We start from the raw sequence: 18,542 nt of genomic DNA on the forward strand, positions 1-18,542 counted from the left end.
CCTGGGAACGTTACCTTACGTGGTAAAGACACTCTGTAGGTGTGATTAAATTAATGATATTGAGATGGAGAGATTTTCCTGGATTATCCAGATGAGCCCTAAATGTAATCACAGTCTCTTTATAAGAGGGAGGCTGAGGGAGGTTTGACTAAAGAAGAGGAGATGTGAGAACGGAAGTGAGAGGTTGGAATGACGCCAGGAAGAGGTCGAAAGCCAAGGAAAGCAGCCGGCCTCTCAGAAGCCAGAAGAGGCAAGGAAATGAATTCTCCTTGAGAGCTTCTGGAAGGAACCAGCCCTGTGGGACACCTTGATTTCGGCTCAGTGAGATTGATTTTGGACTTCTGGCCTCTAGAACTGTAAGGGAATAAGTGTGTGTGTGTGTGTGTGTGTGTGTGTGTGTGTGTGTGTGTGTGTGTTTTGGCTGTGCCATGCAGCATGTGGGATCTTAGTTCCCTGACCAGGGATTGAACCCGTGTCCCCTGCAATGGAAGCATGGAGTCTTAGCCACTGGACTACCAGGGAAGTCGTGCTTTTGTGTTTTATTTATTTATTTATTTACTTACTTACTTACTTATTTATTTATGGCTGTGTTGGGTCTTCGTTGCTACGCACGGGCTTTCTCTGGTTGCAGCAACGGGGGGCTACTCTTTGTTGTGGTGCGCGGGCTTCTCATTGCGGTGGCTTCTCTCATTGCGGTGGCTTCTCTCGTTGCAGAGCATGGGCTCTAGGCACGTGGGTTTCAGTAGTTGTGGCACGTGGGCTTCAGTAGTTGTGGCACGTGGGCTTCAGTAGTTGCGGCACGTGGGCTTCAGTAGTTGCGGCACGTGGGCTTCAGTAGTTGCAGCACGTGGGCTCTAGAGTGCAGGCTCAGTAGCTGTGGCACACGGACCTAGTTGCTCCGCGGCATGTGGGATCCTCCCGGACCAGGGCTCGAACCCATGTCCCCTGCATTAGGAGACGGATTCTTAACCACTGCGCCACCAGGGAAGTCCCTGTGTTGTTTGAAGATGCCACGTTTGTGATGATTTGTAGCAGCAGCCGTAGGACACTAATACAAATGGTACAGACCAGTGTAGTCAGGGAAGAGAAGCGGCTACAGGGAGCCAGGTGACCCGGGGCAAGTCCCTTGCCCTGTGTCAGTTTCCTCCTCCCTAAAATGAGGGGCAGGGGTTGGGCTGTTTGGTGCAGCAGGGAGCCCCCACCCTGGCAGGCGTGGGTGGAGCCAGCTCATGGAACTTTCACAACTGCCATGGGGAGATAATGTTTGGTCCTCGGCCACAGGGACCGTGCTGAATGGCGATAGCAAATGGCCCGAAGAGACTATTCCTTTGTGCCACTCCCCCGCCAGCCTCTGTGTCATGGGACGCTGACAGCAGGAGAGGCCTAGGCTTGCCTGGCCCCTGTGGGCTGGGGTGGGCCTCTGGCCTTCTTGTTTCCTTCCTGCACTCCTGCATCACTCCCCTCCCGCTGGCCTTCCCACCCAGCGCCGTCCAGCCTCTCCAGCCACTATAACTGGGACTCGCTGGTCTGCTCCTGCTTCTTGACCCTGGAGGGCAGGGACCAAGGTCCACGCCTGGGCAGAGGGGCCCGGCAGGCAGGCTGTTCCTCTCCTCACCCTTCCCCTACATTCCAACCCGCCCAGACCAGCGACATGGGGACTGGGGGCAGCCCGGCCAGAGCTGAGGTTGAGAACAGGGCTTCAGAGTCAGCAAAACTGGTTTGAATCCTGGCTCAACATGTGCCCTTTTCTCGGGGGTGGGGGGACGCTGTGGCTTGTGGGATCTTAGTTCCCTGAACAGGGATCGAACCCGGGCCCTCAGCATTGAGAGTGAGAAGTCCTAACCACTGGACCGCCAGGGAATTCCCAACATTTGCCCTTTGTATGAACCGGAGGAGTCCCAGCTCTGAGCTGTAAGGTAAATATTGCGCCCATCTTGCTCATGAGGAAACTGAGGCTCAGAGAGGCATGAGATTTGCCCAAGATCACGCTGCCAGGTGCCAGGATTGAAGCACAGGCCTGCCCCGCTTTTCCCTGGTTCTCTGTGGCCTGGCCAGGAGAGCGGCCAGACGCCAGGTGTCACCTACCTGAGGTGAGGCAAGGAGCACCTGCCCCTCAGTGAAGGTCCCTGCAGGTGGGTCATGGCGTGGTTCCAGGCTGCCGGGCCTGCTCTGGGGGCAGGGGCCCCAGCAGAGCCCATGGCATCTTCACCCCCAAGCATGCAGCACGAGTGGGGTCCTCTGACCTGCCTTCGAGGCCGCGTCACCTGCTCACAGTGAGGCCCTGGGCAAGTCCCTTCCCCTCCTGGAGTCTTAGTTTCTGCCTCTGTAAAATGGGGACATGGCGGCAGGAGCACTTGCGCCCTGTGTGTGCAGAGTCCCAGCTGGCACTCAGCGATGGCGCTCCCATGACTAAGAGATGAGGTCTGGCTTCAGAAAGGAAGCACGAAGAGGATGGGCCAGATCCCATGGTGAGAGCTGCCCCCACCCCCATCCCATGCCGGATCCCAGGCCTCCTCACCCGGGGAAGGAGGGAGGGGGGACTGGAATGAAAAGCATTTAGGGGAAATCACTCTGTGAGTTTGGAATCCAGGATGGGGCAGGGGAGCTGCGAGATAAAACTCTCTATTAAGGACCCGCCATTTCCGTTTCCTGTCTCATTTCAACTTTCCAGCAGCCCTCCCAGGCTCATCTGGAGGTAGGACGGAGGTCTGAAATGCGTCTCGCTGGGCAAAAATCAGGGTTGTCAGCAGGAGAGCATTCCTTCCGCAGGCTCTCCAGGACTTGGTCCTTGCCTTTTCCAGTTTCTAGAGGCCGCAGCATTCCTTGACTCGGGGCTCCTTCCTCCATCTTCAAAGCCAGCGACCTCGGGCTGAGTCCTCGCTTGTCTCCCCGCCTCTCTCCCTGCCTCTGTCTCCCACATGGAAGGATCTTGTGACTACATTGGCCCCCTGGATAATCCAGGCTACTCTCCCTATTTTACGGTCAGCTGATTCGCAACCTTAATTCCATCTGTGACCTTAATTAGCCTTTGCCATGCCACCTAATTCACAGGTGGTGGGGATTAGGACGTGGCTGTCTTTGGGAGGGGGTATAATTCTGCTTCCCACACCATAGAACATTTGGATGGGTTTTATCTGATTAGTTAACTATTCATTAAGCATGTAGTGGGTGCCGGGCACCTACTGGGAACAGCAGTGAGAAAGCCAGCAAGTACACCCACCCTCTAGTTAGCGGGGAGAAGTGCAAGGGAGAAAAACAAACGGGGTGGAACAGGACTGCCATTGGAAATAGGATGGCCAGCGACAGCCTCTGTAAGAAAGTGACATTCAATTAAAGACTGGAAGGAGGGATGAAGGAACAAAGGAGGGAGGTTGGCTTGGTGACACATCAAGTGTCACCCACCTCAAAGCACCTCCCCAAATTAACTTCTGTGCTGGAGAAGCCCCACTCCCAGCTGGAAGGAACTGAGGACCTGGGAACCTGGGACCCGGCCACCGTCCCAAGGAGAAGCCAGGACGGGGGCGGCATGGGGGACGACCAACTTGACAAGACCCAACCAATGGTTGGGAAATGGTTTATGCCCGTTACCCTGGTAACAGGCTGACGCAAGTGGCATATTAGTTTCCTACGGCTGCCGTAACAAATCACCATGAGCTTGGATAGCCGAAAACCATAGAAATGAATTGTCTCACGGTTCAGGAGGCCACAAGCCAGAAATCCAGGTGCCAGCAGGGTTGGTTCCTTCTGGAGGGTCTGAGGGAGAAATGGTTCCTGCCTCTCCCCTCGCTTCAGGTGGCTGCCTGCAATCCTTTTTTTTTTTTTTGGCCGCACCCGAGGCTTGCGGGATCTTAGTTCCCCGACCAGGGCTCGAACCCGCACCCACTGCAGTGGAAGCATGGAGTCTTAACCGCTGGACCACCAGGGAAGTCCCAATCCTTGGCATTTTTTGACATGTCGATGCATCACTCCAACCTCTGCCTCTGTCCTCACGTGGCCTTCTCCCTGCGTGGTGCTCTCTTGCCTGTCCAGATTTCCCTCTTTTATAGACGCCAGTCATTGGACTTGGGCCCAGCCTCACCCAGGATGACCCCATCTTGACTTGATTACATCTGCAAAAACCCTACTTCCAAATCGAGCAACATCTGAGCTTCCCAGTGGACAAGAATTTTGGGGAGACACTGTTCAACCCAGCACAAGTGGTATATGCGTTTCACGCAAGGGCACACTTCTGTGTCTCCCTACAGCCTCTGAATGCCAGGGCCCCCTGGCACGTTCCCCAGGCTGCTTCATACAGTCCCCCACCAGCTAGTGTTACCAAGGGCTGTCAGTGGGGGGATGGGGACTGGGGTGTCGAGTTAGTTACTTAATGAACATTTCATTGAGCACTCTGTGCACTGGGCACTGCCTTAGGTGCTAGAGGTACAACTGCAGACACATTCCCTTTTCCCAGAAAGCGAATGAAGAATGTCCAGGGGGGCCCTCCAGCATCTCTAAGTCAGAAGGATGGGCAGGAACCAAATCTGAGGCTGGGGAGGGGCAGCCAGTGAACTGAAGAGAGGCACAGTGGTGTCTGGAGGTGCTTCAAGCAGGAGACAGGGATCAGCTCTGCTCGACATGGGCTGAATCAGGTGAGGGCTGAGGAAGGACCAGACTCACTATCTCCTGGGGCGCTGGAGACCTGTCAGAGCACCCCAAATCCAATGAACATCCATTCTAAAGAGGGGGTGCCTCCAGAAGCCCAAAGCGGGTAGCTACTCTGAGGGGTAGCTTTCTCATGTTCTCTCACGAGAAAAAGGGATTTGTATTCTAACATGTAAACAGCCCCATGCCACGCAAGCCCAAGTCAGGAAAACCATGGCTCCATCATCAGCTCTGAAACTTTATTAGAAGGCTGTTTTAAATGACAACTTCCAATTCTTTCTTAATTTGCTTTGTCACCAATTCCAGTTATAACTCTATTTATATATAACAATAAATCTTGCATTGATCTTTGCATCCTATTTAAATTGTCCTCATCAGGCCGTTCCGGTGAATGGAAGTGTGGCTGTGCAGTTGCACGCTGACCAGCATTACTGAGCAGGGGTAGCGGGGGGCCCAGGACAGAGGGAGCCCGCTTCACAGGTATGGGTGGGGAGCCGGCCGCCCTCTCCTCTGGCCCCCACCCCAAACTCACAGTGATAGGCACCTCACTGCCTTGTCTTTCAAAAAGGGTGAATAAAGAAATCCCTCCCAGTCCAAGAAATGATTTGGACTTCCATCTTGAACAGGGTTGAGACTTCCCCCACTCTTCCTGGCCCCTGATCAAACCCTCAGATCCTAAGGCTTCCTAGGTGCTGGCCCCGCCCTGACCTGCCAAAGGACCGTCTCTCCGTGATCAGGGCCCTTCTGCCTTCTTGCCTTTCTTCTGTCACCAGTTCCGGAAGGAATTTCTTTGGACAGACATGGTGCAGCAGCGACAAGGGTCACTCCCACGGCCCCCTCCTTCCCCTTCCCACCCCACCTCACAGGTGTTGGGAAGGTGCGGTCAACCAGGAACATAAATATGAATAAAAAAGGAACTTGAAAATGACAGGCTATTAATTAAACACATCTATAAAAATAGTAGGACATAACTCTGTTCAAATAAATACAAAATAAATAGGCTCCAAGCAGTGTGGTACGTTGCATCAGTGGAATGTGAGGCTGGTCCCACTTTGCCCCAGTTGGGATTGGACACGAATCCCCGGGGCGTCAGAAACAGACTTTAACGCGGTCAGCCAAGCCATTGGCTCTCTTTGTCTTCCCCCTGGAAGAGCAGAACTTGTACATTTGTCCAGCTTGTCTTTCTGAACAAAAACCCTTTTTGCAACAATACATAATTAAGGCCTTGAACACCTTTTCCTCCTCTCACCAGGGCGTGCAGACTCGGGGCAGAAACTGCCCTTCCTGCTTCAACACAACGCCCACTGCCCTCATGCCAGCGGGAAGGGAGAGGGAGTTAGTTCTGAGCCGGTGTCAGTCCTGCCAGAGGCTGGGGCCCGCTCAGAGCCCCATGAGCCCCCCAGCAGCAGGGAGCAGAGGCCCTCTGGGTCCCAGGACCCATGAAGCCACGCGCCAGGACGCCAGGCAGCCTTGCCCTCGTCATGCACACGGGCATCCAGGTACCCGTCTGCGGGGCAGCTCAGAAGCCAGACTCCTCCCTCTTCCCTGCCAGTGGCTGCGCTGCCGGTTGGGAAGTCGGGCTTAGGTCAGGTAGAACCACCCTTCCCCATGGACTGCGCGGAGAGGAGCAGCGTGGCGGGGGGAGTGGGCTGCGGGCCCTCCTCCTACCATTTAAAACAGCAGCAAGGAAGGAAGCAAGGTGGGCCCGGGGAGGACGCTCAGCAGGCCTGAAGGCCCCCCGCGCCAATGGTCTGGCTGCGAGGACGCGATGGAAGAACTAAGCCAGCCTCCCAGCCCAGCTATGCGGCAGGCAGCACGGGAAATGTCCTGTCCCCACGCACGCGAGCCTGTGTCCTGCTGAGCCTTGGACCCTGAGGAACACCCACAGGTCTCCCCTGGAATGGACACGAGGGTCAGCCAGGGTCAGCAGGACAGACCCAGCGGGCCTGCCAGCTCTGCCCCCACCCCTGCAGGTGCATCCCAGGGTTTTCACAGCTTGGCTTAAGTCAGCTTAGTGTTGGCACATTCACAGAATGAGATGGCTACACATCCCGGCGCTGCGGGCCCAGGATCAGCGAGTCCGCGGGCGGGATGGCCTCCCTCCCGTCACCGCGACTGCACGCCCAGGGTGATCTTTAGGTTCTCGTACACCACGTAGCTGATGCTCACAGCCGGAATCACCTTCATGAAGTTGGGGGCCAGCCCCCGGTACAGGCCGAAGGCCCCCTCGGTCCGCAGGATCTGTTTGAAGAGGCTGCTCATGGTCACCTCCGGGGCGCCCTCAATGGAGGCTGCAGGGAGCGAGGTCGCCTGTCAGGGGCCTTTCGCCGGCTCCTCCCTACATCCCAACCTGCCCGGGGAGACGGGCCCCTGGGGACTGACTGGCCTAAGACCAGCCTTACCTTGGGCCTGCATCCGGGTCCTGACCAGGGCCAGTGGGTAGCTGGCCAGCTGGCCACAGGTGCTGGACATGGTGCCACAGGCCAGGAGCACAAACACGCCGGGGTCTGCGCTGTTCACTGCATAGCGCTGCAGCCAGGCATTCTTGAGTGTCTGAAAGGGCAGAGGGGGGCGGGGATGAGCCAAAGGGCCTGCAGGCCCCAGGAAGGAAGGGCTTGTGAGGCAGTGAGAGACTGGGGGGGCTGAGGGGACAGTTATCGGATCCACACAGGAGGCGTTGCCCCATCACATGGGATCCGCGAGGCCACTGTAACCTGATTCACTTGGCCTGGGCCGGCCTGGGGCTGGCTGGGCTCCCGGCCTGCCTGACCTTTGTTTCTGCTGTCACTGGGGATTTCTGGATAGGATGGGGAGCAGGGATGCCGCAGGGGCAGCCCCTCCCTTCCCTCCCCCGAGAGCCGGACTCCTGTGCTCCAGAGTCTGCTGGGGGCCCAGGGAGCCCCCAGGGCATCGTGCTCGGTAGATCTGCCTGCCAAGCCCCTGGGGGTACAGAACCTGGGGGCTGCCAGGGGCAGGCAGTGTGACAGGACACCCCTGCAATGAACAGATGAGTCTGGAAGGAGACAAAGCGGGGCGGAGGGGTGACACATGGCCAGGAGGGGGTTTCTGAATCTCTCCTGCTGCTCAAGGGGCCTGAGTCAGTCCTCTAGGGCCTCACCTCGTAGACGGCCAGGTCTATCCCAGCGTAGGGGATGATCCCCAGCATGTTGGGAATATAGCCTTTGTAGAAGGCGGCCATGCCCTCTCTGGCCAGGATCTTCCTGGCGCAGTCCAGCATGCCTGAGTACTGGCCTGTTTTGCGCAGGGCCATCCGGGTCTTCAGGACCTGCAGAGCCCAACGGAAGTGACGGAAGTGTGAGCCCAGCCCACTCCGCACCCTCACCTCCACGCGCACTGCCCGCCCCAGGACCAATGTGGCCCTCACCTCCATCGGGTAGATGCTGCTCTGGGCAATGGCCCCGGCCAAGGACCCTGCCACAAGCCTCTCGTGAATCCTCAGAGTCTCCTGGTCACTCCCAATGAGACGCTTGATCTGGAACAGGGAGCAAACAGACTGATACCCTCCAGAGACCAGCATACCTGCTCCTGCCCCGCCCTTCCTCCCGGAGCCTGTCAGCTTTAGCCAAGACCTGCTGTCCCTGGCACTTTTGATGCTGCCCAGAAATGGAAGGAACTGGCCCCCAGTGGAACTGGTTGGTGGCAGAGCTGGGGTCAGGCTCAGGCCTTCCCACCCCCCAACCTGGCCCTGCTGTCCCTCAGGTACAAGGACTGGTTCCAGGTTCCAGGGAATCAACAGGGCAAGGACCTCATTCCAGAGGAAGCTCAGGAAGCAGCTGCTGATGGGTGACTCTCCTTGGGGAGCTGGGTCCTCACCTGTTCATAGGCCATGAACTTGATGGCCGACTCGGGGGCAATTTTGAGGACATTGATGCCATTGCCGCGCCAGAGAGATTTGGCCCCTCCTTCTCGAATCATCTGGGTGAAGCCACCCACGATGCACATGTTGTTGCTGCGGGAGGCATGGACCTGGGGGGGAAGGACAAGCGGTCAGGAGCTCAGCAGCCACAGGGCCACCGTTGCCTGACAAAGAGCCAAGATCGAGGTCGGCAGGCAGGCTCCGCCCTCGTGGTACTCTGAGGCCAGCTCGGTACCCTGAGAGTCTAATGTGGCTGCTCTAGGTCCCACTAGATTCTGCTGTGCACCTGCTGGTGCCAACCCCATGCTAAACACCTCCACGAGGACTACTTTTTAAAAAGTTGAGCTTTTTGGACTTCCCTGGTGGCACAGTGGTTAAGAATCTGCCTGCCAAGGCAGGGGACATGGGTTCCAGCCCTGGTCCGGGAAGATCCCACATGCCGCGGAGCAACTAAGCCCGTGAGCCACAACTACTGAGCCTGCGTGCTACAACTACTGAAGCCCGCGCGCCTAGAACACAGGCTCCGCAACAAGAGAGGCCACCGCAATGAGAAGCCCGCGCACCACAACGAAGAGTAGCCCCTGCTCACTGCAACTAGAGAAAGCCCGCGTGTAGCAACGAAGACCCAATGCAGCCAAAAAATAAATTAAAAAAAAAAAAAATTGAGCTTTTTATTATGGAAAATTTTCAAACATATATAAAAGTATAGAGGATTACATAATGAGCTTCCATGAACCCATAATGAGCTTCAACCATCATCAAACCAGCCAACTGATGACCCCCTCCCCCTGCTCCCCTCCCCCACCCCCATTAATTTAAAGCACATCCCTGGCGTTTTGTCATTTCACCCAAGGACAGCTTTTAATCTCTACAGCATTCCTGAGGATTCGGCTAAGAAAAACAAACTGATGAGGCAATTTGTTCGAACCCCTTAGTTTCCAGAGGAATAGAAGTCCTGGGGGTGAAGTGACTCGCCTGAGGTCACCCAGCTGGGACGGTGGGACCCCGGGTCGGGTCCCAGGCCCAGAGCTCGTCTCCCCGAACCACTGGCCTCCCTGATTCAGCACCAGAAGGGAGTTCTCATTCTTCCATCCATAGACCTCAAACCAAGGCAGGCCCAGGAGGCGCAGAGGGGGTAAGGAAAGAATGACACCTTTTCCGAGCAGGGTTCCTGGCACAAAAAGTGCCAGAACGCAGGTCAGGGGACAAGGGGGTGACTGGCCACTGTTCAAAAGACACTGGTGTGTCCTCTGGCAGCTCGATTTCACAACCTTGCTCCTGACTTGGGATCAGCATGAGCTGAACCTGCCCTGTGGACGTGGAGCTGGGTGCCCAGCCAAGGGAATGGTGTCCAGGCCAGGTGAGGATCTGCTCACACTACCCGCCACGTGGTGGCCTACGGGAGATGCGCCTAAGGAAATAGGTTCCTGCCACACCCCAGTTCTCACTGGGGTCATCTGCCCCCAGGATGGCCCTGTAATGTGACTCCTGGCTTAAGGGCCTCAGATAAAATTAGATCAGGCCACCTAGGCCAGGATCTAATGTGCAAAAGGCCACCTAGGCCAAGATCTAATGTCACCCTTGTCTGAGCAATAATTCCAATCTGATTTACTGGGTTAGAAAAGTGTAAGCCCAAAGCAGGGCCCCAGATAAGGGAGGGGAAACCAACCCACCAAAGAAACCCAAGGTGGAAACCAGGTAGCTTGGGGCCTGTTTTCCTGCGTACCTGCATGAGCACCTTGAGTCTGTCCAGGGGGGCCGTGCAGGTTCTTGATACGGCCCCCGCCCCACCGCCAGCCACCAGATGTCTCCACCACATCCCCGTCTGCCTCTCCTCCACCGTGAACTCGTCGGGGACCGTCAGATTCTCACCCACGTCAAAGATCTGTGAGGAAGACCAACAACGATAAATCTAGCAGGCTCCCGACGCCTGTGGCAGAACTGCCGGCAGACAGCGAGGTCCACAGCCTTCTGCCGCCTAGAATGGACCCCCCTACCCCTTCGCCATGTGGAGGCAGCAAAGCTCTGAGCTGTCTGTGGCCTTGGAGAGGCCCAGGTTAGAACTGAGAGCGCAGCTGGAAGAACGCAGGTAGAAAACCACGCGGACAGCCCTTTGGGACACTGCCAGGGGCTCCTGCAAGAACAGCTTACAAAGGCACTTCAGCTGAGGATCACCAGGTTGGCTGTACTGGAAGGATCAAGTCAGGGATAAAAATTCTTCTGAAACCCGATGTGCAACCGGATCACGTTGGCAAAACATTATGCAAGATATCTGCAAACACGAGAGGGCTGTGCTGCCGGTGTAGCGCCCTCTCCCCCAGGCGGCCTCCCGGCTCGGCAGGCGGAGCCAGCTCCGCTCCAACCCCGGGGCTGCAGGCCAGACCCACGGGGCAGCGGCTCCTACCCACGGAGCGTCCACCTAATGTCACCCAACGAAGATGCCAGGCGTCCCGAGGGCACCTCGGGAGACTGAGGAGGAGGAGCACCTGTGGCCTCCTCTTCTGGGGTCGACGGTCCGGGATGGATAAGACTGCCACCAGGGGATACTCAGCCAGGACCAGCAGAAGGGGATGCTCGTGCATGAAGGGGGCTGGCGGGCAGGGGGTCAATGGGGCCACTACCAGTGGGGGTGCAGGGCCCTGTGTGTTTCTGACCGGGGGTGGAAGAGCAGTGGGGAGGTATTCTCTGCCCATAGAGAGAAATGACACAAAAACTGGGGTGGCCGGGGGGAGAAACTGAACAGCTCTGCTACTGGATCTCTACAGAGCCGCCCTCAGGAGGCTTTGGGAGAACAAGGAGGCTCAGGGAGAGGGTGCTTACAGTGGACCTTGAAGAACAGGCAGCACATGGGGACAGGAGGGCATGGTTTCTAGCAGAGGGAGCCCCGTGTTCGGGGCATGGGCGGGCCGTTCAGGTTGGCCGGCATGAGGGAGATGGAGGGAGCATGTGGAGGGCTGGCAGAGAAGTAGACAGCCCTGCCACTGAAGGGGAGGTGGGCTGGGAACCCTCACCAGGATGGGGGCTAATGCTGGGCGAAGGGGACCCTATGAACGGACGAGGGAGAAGCCACCTTCCGGCCCCGGGAGCACGGGGCTCACCGTGGAATGCTTCCAGTACAGGATGATCTCAGGGATGTTTTCCACGGGATGCAGGAGGTGATAGTCTCGCCACTCGTTCCAGTCGATGGTCATCGTGCCATTCTTGTCCATGCTGCAAGACAAACACGTGGGTCGCCCAGCTGTAAACAGGCCTCATCTGTCAGCCGCACTTCCCACCTCTAGGGGAGCCGAGGGCAGGCGCGTGGCCACCAGGAAACCACAGAAGGTGCCTCTGCCCCGGAGGAGAAAAGGCCAGGTGGCTCCACATCCCACCTGGCACAAAAACGGGATTTAATGGCCCACGAGAACCTCGTTCTGATCGGGCACAGAGGTCAAGGAGGGAGGCGGTCCCGAGAGTGACACGGATACTTACTAGGTGACAGGGCCCCAGAAGTGGCCCGTTCGTATTCTGACAGACAGACAAAGATGCAGAGGAGAGAGGAGAAACAACACAAATAAGTGCTCTGAGCGGAGGTTAGTGACGCAAGCACATGCCACGACACAGCACGAGGACACACCCTCCACGTGGAGGGGAGCAAGGGCCAGAGGCTGCCGTCCCTGACCAGCCGGCTTTGGGCCCCTGGGACTTGGGGAGGCTCGGGAGGACAGGAAGTGGCTCTGGGGCTGTTCTGTGTGAGTTCCCAGCATAGCAACGATGCCAGTCCCCAGGACCACCCCTGGCCTGTGGGATGCCTTTTGGGGCAGCACATCTGAGCGCTGTGTCAAGAGGAAGTTCCCCACAGTGGAGGGCGGCCACGTGAGCCCTGCCCTTACACGACCGGGCAGAGAAGGGTGTTCCTTGCTGGCCTTTCACCTACTGAAATCCCCCACTAGTCTTCTCTCTTAGCAGGTGGCTGGCGCTCAGGCACTCTGCCAGGTGATCTGTGATTCTACCACCGGAGCTGACCAGGAACCCGGGGAGCGGCTGCTCTCTGGGAGGGGTTACTTATTCATCCCTTCCAACCACCAGAAGCCAAAGTTTGCGGAAACAGGGTCAATACAGTGAACGGCACGAGGGAGTGAGTCCAAGAAACTTTCTTTCGTCACACTTTTGTTAAACCAAATGCAGGGGCTGGCTACGCACTCACCTCTTGAGGATTTTTTCCGCCTGCTGTTCAGATATCTTGACTCCCAGGTCCCGCAGGGACTGCATGATCTCCTGCGCGTCGATCCGTCCTGGAACAACAAAGGCCGTGAGCCGGGAGCCAGCCCTGCGGAGAGGCCCAGGACCGCTGGGTCCGCCGCTGGCCCCCAGGGGCAATGCTCACCATCATTCTTCTTGTCCAAACTCTTGAATACCAGCCTCAGTTTCTTCTCATGATCTTGGAGATAATGGACAAACTCTTCAAAGTCTAGCTGCCCATCGAGGTCTTTGTCGCCAGCTTGTACAATTTTCTATAAAACAAAAGTAAGGTTTTGTCCTTCAGCTTTTCCTGTCCCTCATGGTGTCCCGTTCCCAGGAAACAACTGCTCAACCGTGAACAGAGGTTGACCCCATGACCCGAGACACTTCCCCTCCTCCACTCCCAGGGCCACCACCTGGATCCCCTAGGGCCGGCCAGAACCCAGCCAAGAGCCCGCCGTGTTTCCCTCATGAGCAAAGAGGAAAAAGAGCCCGCACGAGGAGCCCTTCTGACAGAGGCCGGCAGCAGTGGGCTTGGACTTCCACCAGGCCAGCTGCCCGGCTCCCCTGCAGCACTGTCCCTGGTGCCAGGCCTCAGCCCCACATGCTCTCTGCCCAAATGTGGGGTGGCCCTGGAGCTCCAGATTCCATCAGAAACTCTGCAGCTTGCTCTTTTTATCCCTAAAAGCGTCACTGGCCCAAGAACAATTGGGGGCGACCAGGGTAAAGGTACAGGGCAGAGCTGGCCCCTGCCAATGCCTGCTTGGCAGAAATACTGCCAGAGAGAACTCTGGAGGATGGAGAAGTGGTAAGAGCAGTGGGAACTGTTCTGGGGCCTGTGCTTGATGGCGCTGCCTGTCTCTGATCTCAGGGGAGCCAGATGCTATAACCAACCTCAGCTCCCTTAACCAGGCACTGAAAAGCAGGGCATCTCCACCTAGGAATAGTTCAGTGACCCAAGGAAGCTTTAAGAGACCCTTTCCTTGGCAGTGAGGTTCCAAAAATCTGCGCCTGTCCTTAGAGATGGGCTCTGTTCAGCAGCTGCAGTCTGTTTTGGATGCTCAGCAACTGGAACTTTTCCACAAAAGCACAAGCACTTGGTTTGTGCCCGGGGTCCTGCTAAATGCTTTACCTCTAGTAACCCGCTGAATCCTCACAAACAGGCCTAGGAGGTGGGTACTATCATTTCCCCCATTTTCCAGAGAAGGAAACAGAAGGTCACAGAGGTTTAGTAATTTATCCAAGGTCACACAGCTAGGGAAGTGGTGGGCAGGATTCAAGCCAGGCCTGATGGACTCCAGAGCCACCTCTCTATAGAGTCTGCTGCCATTCTAAAGGTTAATCTCAAGAAGGTGGGGAACATGCATGAGTCACTCCAACCCAGCAACACCCCAAAACTAGGACCATAAATCTCCTAAGGAAAATGGTTATAGTCTGTGTTGCCCAATTCTCTCAACAAGAAATACAGTCACTATCCACAAACCAATGTGGGTTTCAAAGTCTTCTGAGCCAGCGGGTTTGGAAATTGATGGGCCATTGGCTAGCTGGTCCTCTCCAGATACTGTGTCACCTAACATGATCCAAAGAACAACGCAGGGAGAGTGTGGCTGGAATGTGAGACAGAGGCTGGCGCGCGTTCTATCGGCTGTCTGGAGTTATGTTAACTTCCTGCAGACATTTGTGCTCTCCACCAAAATACAGATTACATATAGGTTAGCACCCTAGATTTATGAGAGGAGCGGAAGTCGAATCTGCATGTCATTTAGAGAGGAGGCGAACACCGGGCACGAAGCTCGTTGGTATCTGGATTGCTCTGGCACCAACGAGCTCCATGTGCCTTGTTGGGTGGGTGCCCGTGATACAGGCAACTCAAGGACATGCGCATGCAGCTGATTTCAAACTATTCTAAGTCGTTGCTTCTACCTCAGTCCGGTCTCCTTCCTAGGATATGCAAATCACCACCCCCTGCATACCCTGACCTTCACTGCCATCGTGAGCACCGGGGGACAGCACAGGATCTGATTAACGGAGAAGTTGGGGTGTCCCTTTAGGAGGCGGGCGACGCCCTCAGACTCTAGCCGTTTCCCCATATTTAAAATAGTAATGACTTCTGCTGCCTCTTGCTCCAAAGGGATGCCTAGGAAGGTCCCCTCACCCCTGCCTGTGGGTTTGTTTCACCCAGGGCACAGCCTCCGCAGCCACGGTTCCAACTCCTGGGCCTCCAGTGAGGGGCCACTCCCCTCCCCTCCTGTCCCCCAGCTCAGAGAAAGCAGCTAGACTGTGCCCCCACTTCCTGGCCCTGCACTGCTTAGAGCCCCGCCCTCCGCAAGAAAATTCCTTTCCATCTCCCACAAGTGCCTTCCCTATAATTCCAGCCTTCCTTGGAAGTCACATGAGAGCCAGTCACTCCCGTGACGTACGTAGCCCTTTAGCCACCTATAGTTACACGACAGCTGGGGAAAAAACTGGCACGCTTAGAAATGGTGGGGACCTTTGAGGTATGCGGACCCTCTACCAGCTCATCCATTCACTCAACCAACACTGATGAAACACCCGCTGCCTTCCGCGGTACAGACCTGCTTCCACTGGCGGTAGGTGGAGAACTCCTGGGAAGGGATAAAGACACTGAGTTTGAAGATGGACTTCAGCTCGGCGGGAAGCCCCTTGGACTCGAAGTACTGGAACTCGGTCTGGGCCTCCCCGATGAGGGGCACGTACAGGCACAGGCAGAGCATGCTGGTGGAGCTGTTTCGGGTGGCGTGGAGGCTGGAGAATGCTGCCCGGCCCAGCACACTTGCACAAGGTATGCTGAGACGCCGCCGTCATTGGCTGCCTCCACCCTGTCCTTTCACTTAATTGAAAAAAGTCTGCTCACTGTACCTCCAGCCCACAGCCAATGAGCACAGAGCCCGGCAAGGAGGCCTGCGTGGCCCGAGTGCAGAGGGATAAAGATCAGGACTGACGTCACCTGCTCCCCGGTTAACCCTTCGGAGACAGGCAGAGCATTCTGTCCTGCCCTGGGATCTGCCCCAGAAACCTTCACCCTCTGGCTGCCAATCCCGCCAAACCAACAGCCTTTGGCCTGTTTTTCCACAAGGTCCCCAAACGCGTCACACAGTACAGTGGTTTCTCTGCTTGGTAAATCATTCCCAGCAGAAAAATAAGTGGAGGTAGAGAATGAATCAATGCTCACCTGAAATGGCCCCGTCGCACTGTGAGGGTAGAAGTCAGTGGCGGGGAGGGGGTGGGGGGAGTAGTCCTGGAAGTAGCCCCCGGGGGGTGGGGAGGGGTCTTTCACTTGCAGGGGAGCTGCCCCTCAGCCGGCTGCCTGGGCCACACGGCCTTCCAGGCACAGCTCTGGCTGGCTCTAGTGACCTTCCCCAGGCCACCCTGCACATGAGCACCCCCTCTCCTGTAGGCTTTGCCTGGGGACCCCACAGCACCGAGAGGCTGAAATGATGGGGGCAGGAAGAGGACACTCTAGGCCACAGGTCATTGTGCCGGGGCACTCCTCAGCAGCACCAATCTGGGGTCAGCCTGGGCCTCACTTAAGATCCACGGATGTGGTCTTCAGAGCCCACATTCATTCAGGACACTCTAAAGTTCAGTGCACCGGAGCTTTCCGGCCTACAACTGTGCTGCTCAATACTTTTGTTTTATTTTATTTGCCATGCCACGCAGCATGTGGGATCTTAGTTCCCCGACCAGGGATCGAACCCGTGCCCCCTGAACTGGAAGCGTGGAGTCTTAACCACTGGACTGCCAGGGAAGTCCTCAATTTTAAATAAACTAAAATTCAATGAAACTAAAAATTCATTTCCTTGGTCGCATGGCCACACATTATTTCCATCCTCACAGAAAGTTCTAGTGAGCAACACTGCCCTAGAATGTCCCTTTTAGGTGAGGAAGAGAGGAAACTTCAGGTCTTGAAGAGTCAGGATCTGATCTTTATTTAAGGGCCATCCTGCCACCTCCACCTCATTCCTTCCCAAGGAAGATGTCAGATTCGTGCTGCAGAGGAAGAGCCCACGTCACAGAGATGAAAAAGGAATCCGTCTCACTGTGTTCCATCTACAGTGCACCACTTCCTAATATAGACGAAACCTTGCGACCGGGATGGATTAAAAACAGATGGATATCACTTGGGGATCCACCAAAGTAAAAGGAACTTCTTTTTTTTTTTTTTTGCTGTACGCGGGCCTCTCACTGCTGTGGCCTCTCCCGTTGCGGAGCACAGGCTCCGGACACACAGGCCCCGCGGCCATGGCTCGCGGGCCCAGCCGCTCCGCGGCATGTGGGATCCTCCGGGATCGGGGCACGAACCCGTGTCCCCTGCATTGGCAGGCGGACTCTCAACCACTGCGCCACCAGGGAGGCCCTAAAAGGAACTTCTTAAATTCACTAAAAAGCTTTTTGTTAAGAACTTGAAAAAGGTTCTGAAAATAAGATGTTGATGCTTATATACATCATTATGAAACAGATTTTAATAACTTATATGATATTTCAGCCCTTCTAAAAGAGATCTGATGGTGAGTCTGTAAAAACAGGTCTTGGGCTGTTTCATCCATCCACTAGGGAGGATCCGAGGAGGTATCCAGAGGCAGCTCAGGATTATTCAGGCAAATTCCTGCTCAGCCGCCACCTAAATCCATGATACTCAGCTGTCTCTTAAGCTACCCAATCCAGAATGTTCTGCTTTAGGGCTATTTTTACGTACATCGTATCTCTACTGCTGGGGTCCTGAAGGCAGGGCCTTTGTACCTCCTTGTCTGGAATGAGCCCTTGCCTTGATCACGGAGGTGCCTGACATAAGCAGTTTCTGAATGAATGAATGAATGAATCGTGCTTGGCAGGCCTCTGAGACCCCAAAAAACAAACATGACCACTCTTGATGAAGACCTTAGGTTTGGTTTCCCAAGTGCCAGCAAACAGAGTCCTCAGGGTATTTTGTCCACCTCAACTCAAAAAGATACTGTATTATTATTTTTATTTTAAAGGAAGGTCACATTTATAAATAAAAGAGCTGAATTTTAAATGCTGATCTTCCTTTTTAAAATTATTCATGACTGCTTCCGAAACAAAAACAAATTACACAGATCTGTTGAAGTGTCTCATTTCAATGACAACTGCAGTCCTTCCAATACAAAATGGCAAATATTTTGACTGAATAAATAAGTTGTTCAATTGGAGATGTTCCTTTCCTACTAAACTATGTTTTTCAAATAATGTTGGTAAACATAATTGTACCACTGAGGGTTTTTTTTTTTTGGTACCATTGAGTCGTATGATGTATTTACAAGACAAATCTGAGAAGAGATTTGAAAACAATACCAAATGAAAGTGAAATCAACATTCAATATATAAGAAACAATTATTAAAGCATTATCAAACAAGGGCAACTATCTTCTAGAATAAACAGAATGGAATGTCCTTGATTATAACAGAGCTCATTACTCTACAGACCAATGGTATCACAGGACCAGGAAATGTTCTCTGAAAAGTCCTGCATGTGCTTGTCAAGATGCTATTTTACAACGCTTACATTAATTGTATCCCAATGTTAATCTTTAAGGGCTCCAACGTATTTCTATTTTGCAACTGTGTTTGAGTCCAACAGAATGTCTTCATTGGACAAACATAAACTGGCGTTTGCTTATTTATTTAAACCACCCATCTTCCTGAGTTGCATAGGTCATGCAGAACTCTGTTGTCACACAGAAACCTCTACTTCTCAGTTGAGCCAATCTCCAGGCACCTGGTGTCCAAGGTGAATGCTCTCTCCCTGGAATTACAGACACTGGGC

At 55.0% G+C, this 18,542-nt stretch overlaps 1 protein-coding gene across 2 annotated transcripts in view; it reads right to left on the minus strand.

Annotated features, from left to right (window-relative positions):
• Positions 1-4,859: 4,859 nt before the first annotated feature.
• SLC25A25 (solute carrier family 25 member 25) overlaps positions 4,860-18,542 on the minus strand; it is a 32,417-nt gene continuing 18,734 nt past the window's right edge. Inside the window, exons 1-10 of one of the 2 annotated variants that reach the window (XM_060101012.1) lie at positions 15,316-15,605; positions 12,885-13,011; positions 12,705-12,792; positions 11,617-11,728; positions 10,245-10,403; positions 8,476-8,628; positions 8,027-8,134; positions 7,760-7,927; positions 7,044-7,194; positions 4,860-6,932 (exon numbers count right to left, since the gene is read on the minus strand). In XM_060101012.1, the coding sequence (XP_059956995.1) occupies positions 6,748-6,932; positions 7,044-7,194; positions 7,760-7,927; positions 8,027-8,134; positions 8,476-8,628; positions 10,245-10,403; positions 11,617-11,728; positions 12,705-12,792; positions 12,885-13,011; positions 15,316-15,474 (1,410 nt within the window). In that variant the 5' untranslated portion in view covers positions 15,475-15,605 and the 3' untranslated portion in view covers positions 4,860-6,747. Of the gene's footprint in view, positions 6,933-7,043; positions 7,195-7,759; positions 7,928-8,026; positions 8,135-8,475; positions 8,629-10,244; positions 10,404-11,616; positions 11,729-12,704; positions 12,793-12,884; positions 13,012-15,315; positions 15,606-18,542 lie in introns of those variants that run through there. The other variant, XM_060101011.1, reaches the window with a different exon arrangement.

The sequence above is a fragment of the Mesoplodon densirostris genome, chromosome 6, assembly GCF_025265405.1.
Source record: "Mesoplodon densirostris isolate mMesDen1 chromosome 6, mMesDen1 primary haplotype, whole genome shotgun sequence".
Classification (NCBI taxonomy): domain Eukaryota; kingdom Metazoa; phylum Chordata; class Mammalia; order Artiodactyla; family Ziphiidae; genus Mesoplodon; species Mesoplodon densirostris.